General features: G+C 32.1%; 2 protein-coding genes across 4 annotated transcripts; one reads left to right on the top strand and one right to left on the bottom strand.

Moving 5' to 3' along the window:
* Window positions 1-808: 808 nt before the first annotated feature.
* Window positions 809-3,222, top strand: LOC18039939 (CASP-like protein 5B2). The gene is made up of 3 exons (XM_006429111.2): window positions 809-1,285; window positions 1,845-1,977; window positions 2,821-3,222. The coding sequence occupies exons 1-3, from the start codon at window positions 1,155-1,157 to the stop codon at window positions 3,019-3,021; spliced, it is 465 nt and encodes a 154-aa protein (XP_006429174.1). The 5' UTR covers window positions 809-1,154; the 3' UTR covers window positions 3,022-3,222.
* A 196-nt stretch (window positions 3,223-3,418) lies between these two features.
* On the bottom strand, window positions 3,419-5,594 carry LOC18039357 (probable mannose-1-phosphate guanylyltransferase 3). Of its 3 annotated transcripts, none has more exons than XM_024182158.1 (5): window positions 5,502-5,594; window positions 5,203-5,336; window positions 4,801-4,863; window positions 4,447-4,686; window positions 3,419-4,364 (listed from the first exon to the last, which is right to left on the bottom strand). In XM_024182158.1, exons 2-5 carry the CDS (start codon window positions 5,311-5,313, stop codon window positions 3,693-3,695), a joined length of 1,086 nt encoding a protein of 361 aa, XP_024037926.1. In that variant the 5' UTR covers window positions 5,314-5,336; window positions 5,502-5,594; the 3' UTR covers window positions 3,419-3,692. The 3 variants fall into 3 exon arrangements, with proteins under 3 accessions (XP_024037926.1, XP_024037925.1, XP_006429172.1); XM_024182157.1 differs by having other exon boundaries at window positions 5,203-5,322; XM_006429109.2 differs by lacking the exon at window positions 5,502-5,594 and having other exon boundaries at window positions 4,801-4,971; window positions 5,203-5,290.
* Window positions 5,595-17,736: the final 12,142 nt, after the last annotated feature.

The following is a 17,736-nucleotide window of genomic DNA, read 5'->3' as shown; positions in this document are numbered from 1 at the left end:
AATGGTCCATGTCGAGCGCGAGCAGGCACTATTCGCCATCTCTAGAATGTAAAGCATGTACTGTATAATAAAATATTTTATATGGTTATTCGTTATCTATTTTTAAATAAATTATATTTATTTAATATTAAAAAATAAAAACATTCACCGCCGGTAGAGTACGCCATCATTTACCTTCTCCGGTGATAAGTCACTAAAGTATATTCAAGTCAAATTTAATGTTGTTGCAATCCTTATCATTAGAGTTGCCCAACAATGCAAAGATTATTGCCCAATAAGATTCTATTCACCCAAAAAAGGGTCGACAATCGTTAGCTTCTTTAAATCACTGTCAGTAAAAATTGGCGATTTAGAAGATAAGATACCGCCACCATTAGATTAGGCGTCATACATTCTTCTTGATCACAATGACACTATCTCATAACTTGTCTTCAATCGCCGGTGGCGAGTTAAACTAGCCAACTATTCTAAACAAATTTTTTGGACAACAAGATCTTATTTGGCAATGATGGTTGCATCCAATACACTAAATTTGGCTTTATCGACTTCGATGATTGGTCGCCAATGGCGGGGGACGGTATAGCTTGCAGCTGCCAGAAGTGATTGTATGGCTGCCTGTTATTTTTATAAACTTTTTAATAATAAATGAATTAATAAACTACATCTTTATTTGTGAAAATCATAAAGGTTAAGGACCCATATGTTATTACGCAGTTAGAAAGAAATCGACGTAGGACTGACTCGACTGAGACGGTCCTTTGTCTTTACTCTTTAACCAACTTTAAAATAGAATCAACACTATATTTAATTACGGAATAAAAAGATATAATTACAATTAATACTCCAATGAGGAAGTGGAACTTGATTATAGGGATTCTTAAAGCTAAAGGTTCGATAGCTTAAGAAATTACAATCACCAGAAGATAGAAGGGGAGGAAAAAAAAAAGAAAAAAAAAGACGGTGAACAAATGAGAATCTGAGCTCAATCTCTTCAAAGTTCAAACTTCAGCTAAATCGGGATAGTGGGTATTTGTTAAAAAAATGCAATGAAGGTGATTTGGGGAGATTCAATCTAGGGTTTCTCCTTTTTTGGTCCTAAATTTGGGGGAAAAGGAGGGGCCTGTTGTTTGGAGAAATAGACATAGGAGTAGATAATGAAGGAGTTAGTAGGGAGTCCGGGTACAGTGAGTGGGTTGATGCTGAGGATCGGGCAATGTGGATTTGCTGCTGCCGCTATTGGAGCCATGACCTCTGCTGCTGGCTTCTCTAGCTACACTGCTTTCTGGTAAATTTTCATTTTTCTTTGCCTTTTAAATTTTTATGTTATTATTTTGTTTGAAGCAAGACTTTGAGTCTCCGAGCTGGGTCTGAACAGATTCAGTTAATAAGAGTCTAGATTCAATGTTTTTATTTTGTGATCATAAAGGATTGTTTGGGATGAAACATTGATAAGTCACTGGAAGTACCACTGTGGATGAATCGGATTATCTATTGTGGCCGGCCTAATATGTTTGGGGCTGGTTAAGCTTTGTTCGACTTAAGTTAAGCATGTCTTCTAATGCAGATTGCTAAAGAACCATATTCAAATGTATCATATGCAATTCAGTCTTGGAGATTGAAATGGAGATGCAAACATTTGATAATTGGACAGAATGATTTGTTATTTTGGGCATCTGCCACCAACTTGGTGGAATGCCAGAACTGCATAATGGTTCCAAAAGGTTGAAAGATATGTAATGCCAGGCAGGTGGAACTGACTTATTATCACGTACTGCATAAGCCATATAAATGTTTAGTTGTTTTCTGTGACAATTTATCATGTGTCTTTGTATCCTTTGGTTCAGCTATTTGATTGCATCAATGGGGCTTCAAATGCTGTGGAGCTTTGGACTAGCATGTCTTGATATTTATGCTTTAAGGAGAAAACGAGACCTTCAAAATCCAGTCCTAGTCAGCCTGTTTGTTGTAGGTGATTGGGTATGTAACTTGTCTCTTGGTCTCTTTTCTGATTTCTCTTTTTTCCAAATGTAAAGACTTTTCACATAAATCAGATTCTTGCATATTACCACATATTTGCAAATTTCTGCTGTTATCATTTTTCAAATATCTACTGTTATCATTTTTCAAATATCTGCTTATCATCGTATTGTCTTTATATCTAGTTGTATTCGTGTTGTTCCTGATTGCGGACAGTAATCTCCCTAGTATAACCTCCTCATGCTTGGGATGATGAAGTCCTAATATCTAAACTGGGAGGAGGAAGAGGGAGCACAGGAAATTATTACAACAAAATAAAAAAAGCAAAGATAAAAAGAAAAACTATGGAATATGTTTAAAAACACTGTTGGTTTAGTATTAACTTAATCTGAGAATTGTACGTGGACTCATCTGTGCAAAAGCTCTCTCTAATATCAAGTTTTGTTTCACGATTTTGAAGTTTTTAGGTTTCCAATCTTTGAAATTCATTTCCTCTTAATTTTCTTCAAATCTTGTTTTTGTATACGTAGCGTGATTCTTTGGAATTCTGTCTTTTTTTTTCAATTTTGAAATATGATATATCAAGGCTGAAATGACATTGAATTATTCTAAACAATTAGATTGTCTGTCCTTTGGCAAAACGGGTGTGAGATTGGTCTTTTGTTGAATAATAGTAATGCCTACTATGTCATGTAGTTCTTGACTAAGACCTCAACGGAAACTACCTACACGATTTGAGAGAACTGATGCAACATAACCATGTATATTCTGCTATTTTTCTGCTTTGTAGATTTGACATTAGACAATAATTGGTGTAACAAATTTATAGTTCAAAACATGCAGGTCACGGCTATGTTATCACTTGCGGCTGCATGCTCCTCAGCTGGGGTTGTAGTTCTTTATGCAAAAGATTTGAATTTTTGCATGCCTCAAAATAATCTTGCATGCCACAGCTTTGAGGTTTCAGTAATTTTAGCATTCATCACCTGGCTTCTGATTGCCCTGTCATCTCATGTGATGTTTTGGATCTTAGCCTCAGTTTAGACAACTCAGAGCTCTTGCTGCCCCCTAATCAACATATATATACTCTATCTTTTGTTTGACATGTAAATGCTTCCTTTACTATCTGGCCATAATGTACCGAAATTTTTTGGGCAATTTTTAGAACTTTCTCTGTTGATTTACTAACTTTTGTCAACATTACTGCTTGCTGCCATGGGTTCTATTCCATTGTAGTGTGTTATTGAACATTTCGTATCGTCCTTCAAGCTAGACATATGGATTGTGTAGCCAATGGTTTTTGCTTCTACTCTGTTGGCACATAAACTGAGCATCTTACTCACAATCCAAATATAAAAGGTGACCTTGTGTTGTATGATTTTTACAACTTGTTTGTTACCACAGAACTAATTTCGGACAGAATATGGTACAAACGGCACACTCAGGAAAGCTCACCCGTAATAATCCCAAGAACATGAAGGCACATTACAAAAATGATTAAGTGTAAACAAATTATGATGATTTAGTTCAACCGGCCATATAAAATCAGCCGAGAAGTGGTCAGACAGCAGTAGATGAAAAGCACGATGGTGATGCAGTTCAAATGCTTGGTAAAACTTTTTGTATAAATGAAAACTAGGAGAAAATCAAACCAAGGATGAAGGATATCAGCATATTGAACACTCTCAAGCACCCCCTATATTTCACAATTACCATCACATGACGATCTCCGGGTTCACAATGCTGGACTTTATCTCCTTGTGAGGCAGGACAACAGCCCCGTTGCTATAAACTTCATCAGCCACGTGAACGTCTTCACCTAAGATCGTCATATTTTCCACTCGAGCCCACCTTCCAACGGTGGAATGCCACCCAATGATGCTGCTGGAAATGCAAGCATGCTTCTTGATTCGAACTCCACGCATTACAGTACAGCGTGAGAGCCTAACCCCAGGTTCAATTACACATCCAGGACCAATGGCCACATCTGGTCCAATAAGACATCCATCTCCAATCTTAGCGCCCTCATGCACCAAAACATTTCCAATAATGTTGGATCCAGTTGCCAATTTTGACGATGAATTTTTTTGCAAGAAATCCAGATACAATCTCAGGCCAGTTATGTAATCCTTTGGTTGTCCAATGTCCATCCAGAACCCAGGTAGCACCATAGCAAACAGCTTATTCTCTGCTGCAATCTCAGGGAAGACTTCTTTCTCAATTGAGGTAGGCTTCAGCTCAATCCGGTCAAGAACGGATGGGTTCAACAAGTAAATTCCAGCATTAATTTTGTTGCCAACAAAATTTTTTGGTTTCTCTACAAATTTTTCAACTTTCCCCGTAGTTTCTTCCATAACCACCACACCATATTTTGATGGCTCATCCACCTGACAACAGAAACAACATTTCTTTTAGTACAATGTCAAATAGCTTAATGACAAAAGTACTAGAATCTTGGCATTAGTTTACCTTGGTAACCATAATGGAAGCTTCCCCTCCACGGCCTCTGTGAAATTCAATCATTTGTTTTAATGGGTACTCACTTATAACATCACTGTTGAGAACAAAAAAAGGCTCACCGGAATCATCAATCAATTTATCCCGTGCTAAAGCAAGAGGACCTGCGGTGCCAAGTGGTTCTGTCTCCTGAGAGCAGGTAATCTTAATTTCAAGCTTCTTCTCAAATTCTTTCAAGAAATTCAACATGACCTGCAAAACAAAGAAACAGTGATAAATCTGCAGAAACGACCAGAATATATTACGACAATGATCCATCATTACAAATACAAGAACTGCTTAGAACAACAAACCCTTTAAAATTACCTCCGGCTGATAATTGATGGCCAACACCACTTCAGTTACTCCAACGGCTTTGAGAGCTTCAATCTAGTCAAAAGAGAACACATACCTCTGATTCTTAAGTTTTAGCATATCTAGATAGTGCTTGAACTGTCTCAAAAGTATCATCCTAACATCCTTTTCGTCTCAATAACTCTATATCATGGTCATCCAAGTAAAATTCAGATTTCCATACAGAAAAATCACAGTTTAATTAAATTCGTTGTTACAGTTACAACATATTAAGTCATTAAGAAGCAACAGCTGAAGAATAACACAAATGGGCAAAAATAAAAACTGCTACAATGACCAGTGATAACCTAATAAAAAAGCCCAAAGCATAGAAATTATACATTAACAACAAAAGAAAATTTTTATGAAGCTCACCTGGTGCAGTATCATGGGTTTGTTAGCAAAATCAACCAGCGGTTTAGGGACACTGAGGGTCAAAGGCCTCAATCGTGTTCCAAATCCTCCGACGAGAATAAGTGCCTTCATGCTGATACCCTTCACAGCAGACACTTTTCAATTGATCAAAAAGAAATTCAACTTGGCAACAATGCCAGAAAGAGCAAATGTAAAATAAAATCAAAGAAAACGAATTCAAAACAATTAATCTTGCAACCCAAAATGTCTAGAAAGTGAGAGGGAAGCAGTGAGATCAATTAGAGAGAAGATGTACGAACATAAAGGATTACAGAGAAGAGTGAGTTTTGGCTCGATCAGGCTTGACCGGACGGACTTCAAGCCAACGAATTTACAAATTAATGGAGAGTAAATTTTTATAATTATTATTAAATTATAATATTTGGCGAGTTGGCGTCTCGCGTCCGTATCTGGCATAATGCTATAGCATGATTCTTTTTCTTTTCTTTGGGTGAATGGTGAGGCTAGAAAGTGTTATTGGGTAATTTTTTTAATTTCAATTTTATAATAATGTAAGTGTGTTTTAAATGTCTCGACTCTTATGGGTGCATAGCTCGGCTCGTGGTGAATGTATTTTGTGTTTGTGATTATTAAAGTTCGAGTATTAATAATACCTGCTAGTATTTAGTACGTGATGTTATCCAATCCCAACCTTTAAAAAGTATTTTTGAATTCAAAACCGAATGTAAATTTTAGTATTAACATATCATTACAAAATTTTAATGTATTATCTTTTGTTTGGGATAAATTTGAGATATTGGTTTGGATCAATCAGTAAATGACATGTGGCAGTAAAGAGTGAAAGATGAAAAATTTTAGTACTTTTATGGTGCGTTTACTTTATGAAAATTGAGTGGAATGAGAATGAGAATGGACTAGAATGAAAATAAAGAATGTGAATAAGATTTCAATGTTTATTTGGCAAAAATAAATGGGAATTAAAATGTGCTGGAATGTCATTGATGTTTTTACTTGGCAAAACAAATGGGAATGAGGAATAAAAATGAGAATAAATTTACCAAAATACCAATAGTATTAATAATTAATAAAAATAATTAATTTATCATTATTAACAATATTATCATTATTTTTTTGTTATTATTTTTATTATTTTTATTAATATTATCATTATTAACATTTATTTTTATTATTATTAAATTTTATTAACTTTATTATTTTAGTTATTATTAATTATTGTTATTATTATTTTTATTAATATTATCATTATTAACATTTATTATTATTTTTATTAAATTTATTAACTTTATTATTTTAGTTATTATTAATTACTGTTAATATTATCATTATTAACATTTATTATTATTATTATTATTATTATTAACTTTCTTATTTTAGTTACTATTAATTATTGTTAATATTATTTTTATTAATATTATCATTATTAACATTTATTATTATTATTAACTTTATTATTAATTATTGTTATTACTATTTTTATTAATATTATCATTATTAACATTTATTATTATTAAAATTTATTAACTTTGTGGTTTTAGTTATTATTAATTATTGTTATTATTATTTTTAATAATAATGATAATATTAATAAAAATAATAATAACAATAATTAATAATAACTAAAATAATAAAGTTAATAAAATTTAATAATATTAATAAAATTAATAATAATAATAACAACAATAAGGATAATATTGTTAATAATGATAAATTAATTATTTTTATTAATTATTATTTTTATCATTATTTTTATTGTTAATAATGATAATTTTAATGAAAATAATAATAATAATAATTAATAATAACTAAAATAATAAAGTCAATAAAATTTAATAATAATAATTATTATTATTATTATTAATGACATTTAAAATAATAAAATTATTTTTGATTTGAACAAGAGTAACTTAAAAAATATGAAAAAATTAGAAGGATAAAAAAGTAAATTTATATTTCATTCACATTCTCACATTTTCATTCCCAACCCCCCCATGGGAATGAGATTCTCATTCCTTATTCCCAAATTATGTGGGACCCACACATTTTATTCTCATTCCCAAATTACATTTTGTCAAGTAAACATATGTTTCATTCTCATTCCTCAAACCCACAAGTAAACACACCATTACGTAAAAGGAGAATAGTTTAAGACAAGCTAAGGGTAATATTTCAGAGAGAGGATAACTCTAATAGATTTGTCTATTGTAAAGGGCAAAAGTGAATTAAATAATAGCAAGTTGAGGCCTCACATGTGTGTGGGCTACATGCCACAAAAAAAGAAGTGATAAATATCTTCGTCCCTTAGGCTAAAAGTAAGGGACTAATGGTGCGTTTACTTCATAGAATGGAAATGGAATGGAATGAGAATAAAAATGAGCTGTGAATGAGAATGAGATTCCAATGTTTACTTAATAAAAATAAATGGGAATCGAAATGTGTTGGAATGCCATTGATGTGTTTACTTAGCAAAATAAATAGGAATGAGGAATGAGAATGAGAATCAATCTACCAAAATACTCATAGTATTAAATAATGTAATTTTCATTAACTAGATATATGTATAAATATTATTATAAAAATGATATTAATTAAAAAATAAAAATAAAATCCCCAAATAGCACCTACAGATATACCTTTCAAATAACATCATCTAAAACACGATATATCTTCAAAAAAACATCATCCAAAATATCATGTTAAAAGTTTAAACATATTTTATCACATGAAACTACATATCACCATATCCTTTCTTCATCGAACTAGGCATATTAAAAAACACACGCAGTAGTTCAGGCTTTGTTGCCAGCATGTTAGTAGCTTTCATGTTCTGCACTTCATCCAAGCCATCAATTTTTAGCATCTCATCAAACACCTTAGCTAGAAAATCTACCACCTCCTTATCTTGTGTAGAAAGAACATTAATCAAACCATCTAATTTGGGTATCATCCCAGCCACTGACTCAGTCATTCCCTTAACACTTGAGTACATACCACCAGTATCTCTATCTTTGTTTTTTCTTTTCTTGGACTTATTTGTTGAACTACTAAGAGTATTTTCAGCTTGAGAGGGTGCACTCTTGTTTGCTGAAGATATATCATCACCAAAATCCTTCATTGAAACCTCATTAGTTGAGTCATTTCCCAAATTCACATTCAAATTGTCCTCTTAACGTACCTCCTCTTCATCATCATCAGCATTCCCCGCATTAGCTCCAATAGCACGATCACGACCATAAATCTCACCCAAAGTGTAATAATGTGGAAATGATTTGTTGAACAAACCACTTGCAGTTGGTCTCTTATGTAATAGAAACAAAATATTAATCTAACATGATAATAATTCTCACATAATTCAAAAATTCAAAAATAGATAATAATTCTAATATAATCTTAAACAGGACAAATACTAATATCTTGACATAATCTTCAAAAACAAATTTGTGGTAAATAAGCTTCATTACTTCACTGTCCCAGCCAAAGCCACTGAGACATAGCATATCGTGCAAAACACTCCATTTAGTCTTCAAAGTATTTACTCAAGATCCTATGTGGGGATCTCCTTTCAAATCGCAACCTTGCAACTTTTCCTCCAAAATAGCTTCTAATTTTTGCAAATAGCCATTTTTGAATCCACAATTTGTCTTCCACAAGGGACTTTGACTTAATTCCAACAATGAATCAACCGAGATCGCATCTTCAACTTTAGTCCAGAAATGCTTGTTCAACCCTCTACCTCTTGTAGAAGAACTCATTCTATATCATTAACAAACAATTTCATTTACAAAATTTAAATAATCTTAACACAACCAAATATAAACCAATCAAATTAAATGGAATTACGTCAAAGTCATGAAATACAATAAAAATGAAAGGCATTACATCTCAGTCAGTATAATGTCGAACAACAATATAAAAAAACACCATAATGTCAAATAACAAGACAAAACAAACAACAATACAAAGAAATCACTTCATGCTTCTCTACTGGCATTCCATGTGTTCCACATCTCTTGTGCCAAATTTTCTCTCTAAGTAGTCCACTCATTTGTGGGCTCAACGTTATCAATATATTTTGATTCATCAAGTTGTTCATCATCAAAGTCTATTTGCATATCATTATAAGTCATTTTCCTTCTTATTAAATTATATAACATACAACAAACAAATATTATGTGTCGTGTTTGAATATCATAGAATAAAGGACTCCTTAAAACAATCAATCTCTTTTTAGTAACCAAAAATATCTTTCGATGACATTGTGAGCACTTGAATGCCTCATAATGACTTATTAAGACAAATAAACTACATAATATAAAAAATTATGCATCAATGGAAACGTTCTTTTAAAATTTGTAGTTACCATGTGGAACCTTTAAACCATTTCTTCTCGTTAATGGATCTCTCAATACACGCATATCATGAGTTGAACATTCCCATCCGGGTTAGACACAAATAAATTGCATATCTTGGGAACAAACCCCCATAACATTAATTACAATTTCATTTTTCCTAATTCTATATTTCGGTTTATCGACCTCCAGAACGTGAACCTTGATATAAGTACCAAACAATTCTACAAAATAAAATTAAAAAATTTCACAAGTTTATTAATTTAAAAAATTTAATAACCTTGAAACTGTGTTTCAATAATTTAAACGCACCTTAAACCATTTCCATTTTGGGTCCTTGAATCCTCCATTATTTGTAACATCATAACCACAATTTGTATGACTACCAAGACTCTCTTCTTTCTTGCTAACTGATGAGTCATTCCTATATCTCAATGTAACATAAAAAACTAATTACTATATAAAGCTTGAAAGCAACAATAGTTCTCATAAAAAAAATTAAATATACAATTCAAAATAAAAAGCTTTAGAAAGCAAAATAGATAATGTCTGCAATAAAATAATATTTCTAGAATCATAAAACAAAAAGCAAATTATAGAGTAATAATGATAAAATCAATTATATATGTCAGAAATTCATGAAAATTTACAGAGTTACTGTGCACAAGTGTGGCATTACTCATAAAAATCCATAAAAATGAGCATTTTCGATAACTGACTTTTAACCAAAACCAAAAAACTGTCCAGCAGCAACTAAAGCAGAGATCCACAACTTTAAAAATTCGCCAAATATTCGTTAGGACTCAAAAAATTCATTTATCTTGTTTTAATGAACTAGCAAGTATGGAACTAGTAAGTGTGGTCGTCTGAATTTCGATTTTCTCTTGTTTTTCAATTCAGATGACCATGCTTGCTAGTCATCAATAATCCAGACTCTTCAACCAAGGACACACAAGAGATTCAATAAACATAATATGTTCAATACCCCTATTAACAATGTAAAAATGAAGAATTTCCTACAGCTAAAAAAAACATGATATATTATTATGAACCTGGTAAAGGATTGCAATATTGAATTCTCAGTAGAATCATCAATCATCAAGCAATGATGTACATTAACTTAAACAATGAATCCATAAGCTTTGCGATGCTATCAAAGCATTGCAACTCACATCCACTTAAACTTATCTCTATTCTTTTGCCTTCCTAACAGTAATATTTGTTTCTGCATTTTAAATTTGGAGCAATTCTCTAGCTAAAAATAAACTGTATTTTTCTTTTAGGATGGGTTGTCTCTATAATAAACAACCTCAAAGCAGTTTATTTCTCATTACCCACTTTAATTTTTACAATTTACTAATCCAATCCTCACTAATAAATCATGTCCACTAATATTTATTAACACCCAGATGAAATTGAATAAAAACCATATCATATCCAAAAATAATAATAATAAAGTACTATAAAAATGCAAATCCATAACGTAAATTATAGAGAGAGAGAGCACCAGAGAAGCTAAAGAGCAAAGTTTTGCAGAGAAAGTTGACCAACGAAGGACTGTCGAAACGACGATTAATGGTGTTACATGCGAAATAATCAACTAAATTAAATAAAATAAAACTAAATTAAATAGCACTTTCTCAGTCTAATTTGATGCAACCGTAAAATGGATAGAACCTCAAAAGAGCGACTGTGTAATTGAATAATAATAAATTTTTTGGGATAAAGAATAATCACACAAACGAAATTAAGAAGCAAAACAACATGAAACATAGAGAACTTGAAGCACAAAGACAGTAGAAACAAAAATTAAGTAAAACAAAACAAACCTTTCAATTGGCTGAGACGGAAGTGTGTCAAGAGCAGATCGACGACGTGGAGGCGACAAGGACATGTGGCACTGGAGATGTTAACATAAATATGTTAATAATATTGATTTTGATGATAACAAATTTTAAATGTATTTTGATAAAAATATTGGAGCTATTCCTAAATAAACGAAAGCCTTGATAATCATTCATTTCATTCTTTCATAAAAGATGGACCTTCAAATTCAAAAATAATTCTCTAAAAAATCTGTTTTAAAGTGTGATTCTGGAAATAAACGGTAAACCGTTTATTTAAACGGTTAACTGATTAATGCCAGAAAGTAACATATCTCCTAAGCTCTAACCGTTTATGAAAAACGGAAAACACCAAGGATGGAAAGGCTACTGGAACTTAACGGTGAATCGTTTATTTTAAACGGTTAACCGATAACATCCAGAATTGAAGGTTGTCCTCTCCTGGCACTGATTAAACAAAAAACTGATAAGGCTAAATTGTTTTGCAGGTTACTGGAGCCAAACGACTAACCGTTTATTACCAACGGTTAACCGATAATATCCAGAAAAGTTACTTCACGCAAGTCCTTAACCGTTTAGTGTAAACGGATATCTAATGCTCATCTTGCAGGTCTCTGGAAGTTAACGGCGAAAGGGTAATCCCAAACGGCAAACCGTTTATTTGAAATCTGGCCCAACGGTAACTTTGACCAACCGAAACGGTTAACCGTTTATGGTTAACGGCGAACCATTTTCTGTCTGACAGTTTGTAACGGCTAGATTTTCAGCTCCAAATATAAATAAGCTCATTCAAATTAAAAGGAAGTTGATCACAACACGACCATTTTGAGCTAATATTCGAGAATACAATCTTCATAGAGCTTAGAACACATTCTCGCTTAATCTATTCACATATTAAGCATCATTGTGTAATCTTATATATTGTGAGAGGCAAAACAGTTTGTAATCTTTTACTTTGAGTGATTGTAAGTGTTGGAATACACTTGGGTTAAGAGATTGGGGATAATCTTTTGTTGTAAAGGTTTATTGACACCTTGGAAGTCAAGTGTAAGCATTTGAAGCCTTAGAGGCTTGCTTAGTGGAATCCTCAAGCCCGGAAAGCTTGGAGACATGGACGTAGGCGAGGTTGGCCGAACCACGTAAAAAATCTCTGTGTTTGAATCTCTCTTACCTTATCTTTTTATATTGTGATCAACTTAATTGTTATTGCTTTGAATTTGGATTATATTTGCATCAAGTTTTTTCTTTATAAATTGAATAATTTTTTAGAATCTCAATTCACCCCCCCCTCTTGGGTTGCATACTTGTATTTCAGGAGATACGAACAAAATGATCGCAAATGGCTAATTCATGACAGCTTGTTTTATGAAGTCCATTGATGGTCAGGTTTCAAGAGCTTTGCAATTTGATAATAGAACTCGTGCAAGTGACTTCATTCAAGCGTGTGATGTGAACGAGGGTAATTCAGAAAATATAAAAAAATTAAAAGGATGCAAAAGTCAAATCAGGGAATGAAAATCCTCATTCCCAACCCCCCCCATGGGAATGAGATTCTCATTCCTTGTTTCCAAACTGTGTGGGACCTATACATTTTATTCTTATTCTCAAATTACATTTTGCCAAGTAAACATGGGTTCCAATCTCATTCCTTCATTTTCATTCTCTAAACCCTCAAGTAAACACACCATAATAGAAGAATAATTAGTTAAGCATAGCAATAAAGAAAAGACACGTCAGCACTCCTCATTTGTCCTCTAAAAAGTAGTAGGACCATTGCACTACGTGGTGAAGAACAAAGAACACATGAGGGTTAGAGTAATTACTTGTTCGCTAAACTTATTTGGTCACTATCAAGTGAAATAACAGAAAAAGATGAAAATAATCCCACCTGAGGAAAAGATAAAAATGCCCCTAAGGTGTCCATCCTATAAATTCAGCTTAAGACACAAGAAAATTACTTTTTTTTTGTTTTAAATCTGATTTCTGAATAGACTGCTTATCTTTTTTTTTTCTCTTTTTATACCTCTATGAAAGATCTTGGTGACCTCAAGGCTTTTTTTTTTTTTTCTTTTAGAGAACTCTCTAGTCTCTTAATGTTTTTATTCACCATAAAGAATCTTTAATATGGTTTTGCTGATATTGTAAATAAATAATGTAATACTTCATTTTATATAGTGGACTGAAGATGAGTTACTCCTGTAAATCTAGGCCAAACACGTAAGATCTTGTGCGTGCTTTCATTATTTATGATTATTTTCTTCTTTTTATTATAGTTTTGATTCCTAGATCGCATATATGAGCTCACCTAAGTTATCTTAAGAGCTCTTCTGAGTTCCTCATATAAACTTTCTAGTAATATCCTTACGTTTATCAGAGCTATCCCCTGAGCTTTCTTAAGCTCCTCATGTCAACTTTCTAAATTAACTCCCACAAGCTCGACAGAGTTCTCTGTATTATTCTAAACTCAGAAATATCTTAGTTCATAGCTTGTGTTTAATACCGGATAAAGCAAATCTTCACTTCCTAAATTACCTCAGCTCATTTGCCAGATTACCTTAACTATATCACATGCTCCCAACAGTAGAAAAACACACCTCAACCTGTACTAGCCCAATCTTCCCTTAAATATAAATTTACTTGTTTAAATCAGATTTGATTTGAATCCGGTGAGAATAACCACTAAATGGTTTGAATCGGATCATAGCAAAAATCTAATGAAAATATGATTGTAAGACGTTAGATCATGTTCTTTTTCGTAACTTTTGGATTAAAGTAGATTTCAATTCATCCTCAGTTAGAATGAAAAAATTTAATTTAACCCAAAAAGCATAAAAACTTCAATTTATCTCATAAAAACTGATATTCTTAATAATTGATTTATGTTAACTCAATAAAGTACGAAAACACCTCTATCCTAATAGAATATTTTAACTAACAATTAAGAAGGATAACTTTAATTTCTCCTTGAGATTTGACATATTTTTAGTTAGATGGTTAAGATGATTTTAGTAGTAAAACACCATAAGGAATTTCATATTTGTCATTTATTAGGTTGTTAAGGCGTTGACATTTATTAGGTTATTAAATCTTCTATTTTTCTATTTTTCTATTTTTTAGAAGAAAATTCTTACTTCTACTTTAATTCATAAAAAAATATAAAAAAGTTCATTAAACAAATATTTCTCCATTAATCCCAACCAAAAGCCACCTAAAATCCTCTTACTACACAATGTAATGGACTGTCGTTGGTTGCCATGGTTGGCTCGGCAATGGCGGCGAATGGGTGGTGGAGTTCCTGATTTGGAGGTTTTGCACGACATTGCCGTGGCAAATCAAGGGCAAAAGAAAGTTGGGTTCTGGCCAGCAATAGCTGGCAACTTGTCTAACAGTGGAATTGCGATGGTGGGAGGCGACAGTCGTAGTTTTTAGGTGGCTAGGGTTTTTTTTAAAAAAAAATTAGTTTCTTTCCAAGGTAAACGGCAAAAGTTATTCGTTTGCTTTTCTTTTCTTTATTTTTATTTATTTGTTATTTTCATTTAATGATTTAATTTGAGAGCTAAGGTAGTATGACTATTATTGATTTGAGTTGTTTTTTTAGAACTAATTGTGACAACGGATTAGATATTTGTTAGATTGATTTGAGTTATATTTGAGAACTAATTGTTCAGCGGATTAGATCTTCGTTAGAATTTTAGAGAAATCATTAGTTCTTTAAAATGAGTTTTTGACTTGTGATTGGATTTGCACGAACAAATTAAAGTGGTTGATAATTATTTTGTTGTTTGGGCTGTTGAATGAGATCGAGCATTAAAGAAAAATATTTCTAGTTAAATTTTTTTATTAAAATATTAAAAATAAAGAAGTGATATCATTTTAATTTTAAAAAACTGTAATTTAATAATTCAATTTTTTAATTGAATATATAAATACAATTTTACCAAAAATTAACCGACAAATAATAAGTTTTAGGAGGTAAATAAGTAAATTAAAAGTTTTTAACTTTTTATTATTTTAGGGAATAAATAAAAGTTTGTTCCTAGAAGTAGAGTAAATTAAAGTCAATTTAAAAGGATTTGACGACTCCACCATAAGTTATTGGCTTGCAACTAGTGACATGTTTGGAGTAACCCAACTACATGGTTCTCAAACTTCATCATTTTCTTTTTTCTTTTTTTTTTCTTTTGTCCTCTTTAATCATATTCTCGGTCTCTGAATGAGCATTGTACTCCCAATCTCATTAATGAAATCGGTAGTACGATTCAAGGCAATTAGATATAATCTTGGCCTTTATATGATTTAGCGTGCTCATGAATCTAATGAATATAACTATACTAACTTTAACTTTTGCAAATCTATTACTATTTATTAATTTTCTCCAACATTTCAAAATGTTTTATATAAAAAAAAATTAAATGATGTTTTATAAAAGGTAATTTTAAGGATGAATACAATTCTTTTACAAAAAAAAAATAGAACAAAATAAGCATTAACTTCAATAATTATGTTTGCTTTAAAGAAAAAAGGATATTACGATGAGTGAGGAAATTTCTCTTAAATTTTATGATTACATGGCTAATATTGGTACTCTTGTGTTCATATTATCAATGTGAGCTATATTATCCCAATTTTTGTTCATTGGATTGGAATATCCCACATCGCTCATACATCGAAGGAACTTAATGCTTTTAAGGGGCGGTCTACACTTTAATTGGCAAAAGCATTTTAGGGTATATGGGCATCCTAAGAACAAATTCTTGAGGGCCTAAGCCCAAAGTAGACAATATCTTGCCAAGTCGAAATTAAGTTATAACAAATGATATTAGAGCTAACTCTAACCGGAAGTATCAGAGCTAGGGTTCTAAGCCTATTATAAAACACCCTAGAGATCTTAGCCCATTCAAGCAAGAACCCTTGATGATATGGAAGAAGCCTAATGCTTATAAAAGATTATCCACACCTTAATTGGCAAGACGTATTTTAAGCTATAAGTAGACAATATCTTTTAGGGAATGATCCACATCTTAATTGGCCAGACATATTTTAGACTGTACAACCACCTTGAGAACATATTTGTGTGCACCTATGACTAAAGTAGACTATCTTACTAGGTCTATGTTAGGTTATTACATGAATACTCTATCTTTTTTTCTGTTAGAAAAATTTTGATACAAAGACATTTATTGGATTTACAAACCTAAGTAAATTTTGTAACTTTCATTGTTGAATCGAATAACACTCAGATTAATGTAGTAGATATGTTAGCTTGTTCGCTCTTGATAACCTTATTTGATAGGTGTACATGTAAATTGTTAATTAATTAAGGCCAGCTTGGCTAACAACCTCTTAGTATTTATAATAGACTCGATCATTTCCTTCCATTAAGCAAAATCATAAGGTATGTATTTATGGTGAACGCAAGCTACTATACTAAGAGTCTAAGACATCAACCATGAGTTGTGATTTGGAAGGCACATATGTATAAATGAAGCCAAACATGCATTGAATCCTTAGCTAAGCCCATCTGGATGTCATTGGCCCATAAGGAAATGCCTTATATGAAGGCTAATGAAGAACCTATAACTATAGAAAGTGCATGGGAAACCCAAGACTGCCCAATGGTGTGAAGATCCACATTAGAGTTTGAGCAGGATTAGTGTTTTCGATCCAGCTGCAATCTTTGGCCCGTTAAGCCTTCTAGAAACTCTAGTTTCGCCCTAAACTCAACCTAACCTTAATGCCACTTTATTTGACGAGTAAGTTGGACAACCCAATCGTTGAGATAGCCATAATCTTATCCAAAGAAGAAATCGAATCTCTTTATCATGGGAAAGGAATAAGATAACAATTATATTTATTATTTCATGCATGAACGATTCATGCTAGCAGCCCAGCCTGCAATTCCTTATCATTCTCAACCATAAACAGTAACCCGGCAACCTGCAATCAACATTAATAACGGGGATTAAGATCCTCTCATGATTTGATTTTCATCTGAACAAATTCTGTTAATATGATTGATAATTAATAAATTAAAAAGAAAAAATAATTAAATCATAATCATTCACTAACATTGAAAGACGTGGCACAAAATCCGTAAAAAATCAGGAATGCTCAGATCGAGAAAAGATCCTGATCTACCTCTTGCGATTACAATCACCATTGAAGCCATACATTAAATGACACATGATTCTAAAATAGCATCTACAATCGTTCATTTATCACCATAACAGCTTCCCCGGTTAAGAATATTAAAGCCTTCAAACCGCACATTCTTTACTAATAAGTATAATTACAACCTTATTAGGTTAAGTAAGTCACAAAAC

The sequence above is a fragment of the Citrus clementina genome, unplaced genomic scaffold (genome assembly GCF_000493195.1).
Source record: "Citrus clementina cultivar Clemenules unplaced genomic scaffold, Citrus_clementina_v1.0 scaffold_6, whole genome shotgun sequence".
In the NCBI taxonomy this organism is placed as follows: domain Eukaryota; kingdom Viridiplantae; phylum Streptophyta; class Magnoliopsida; order Sapindales; family Rutaceae; genus Citrus; species Citrus x clementina.
This window is presented reverse-complemented; position numbering and strand designations above follow the sequence as displayed.

Coding starts and splice junctions, on each gene's coding strand:
- LOC18039357 (XM_024182158.1), bottom strand. CDS start 5,313: ATGAAGGCACTTATTCTCGTCGGAGGATTTGGAACACGATTGAGGCCT. Junction 4,687..4,800: donor CCATCAATTATCAGCCGGAG/GTAATTTTAAAG, acceptor TTTGTTTTGCAG/GTCATGTTGAATTTCTTGAA. Junction 4,365..4,446: donor CTTCCATTATGGTTACCAAG/GTAAACTAATGC, acceptor TTCTGTTGTCAG/GTGGATGAGCCATCAAAATA.
- LOC18039939 (XM_006429111.2), top strand. CDS start 1,155: ATGAAGGAGTTAGTAGGGAGTCCGGGTACAGTGAGTGGGTTGATGCTG. Junction 1,286..1,844: donor TCTAGCTACACTGCTTTCTG/GTAAATTTTCAT, acceptor CCTTTGGTTCAG/CTATTTGATTGCATCAATGG. Junction 1,978..2,820: donor TGTTTGTTGTAGGTGATTGG/GTATGTAACTTG, acceptor CAAAACATGCAG/GTCACGGCTATGTTATCACT.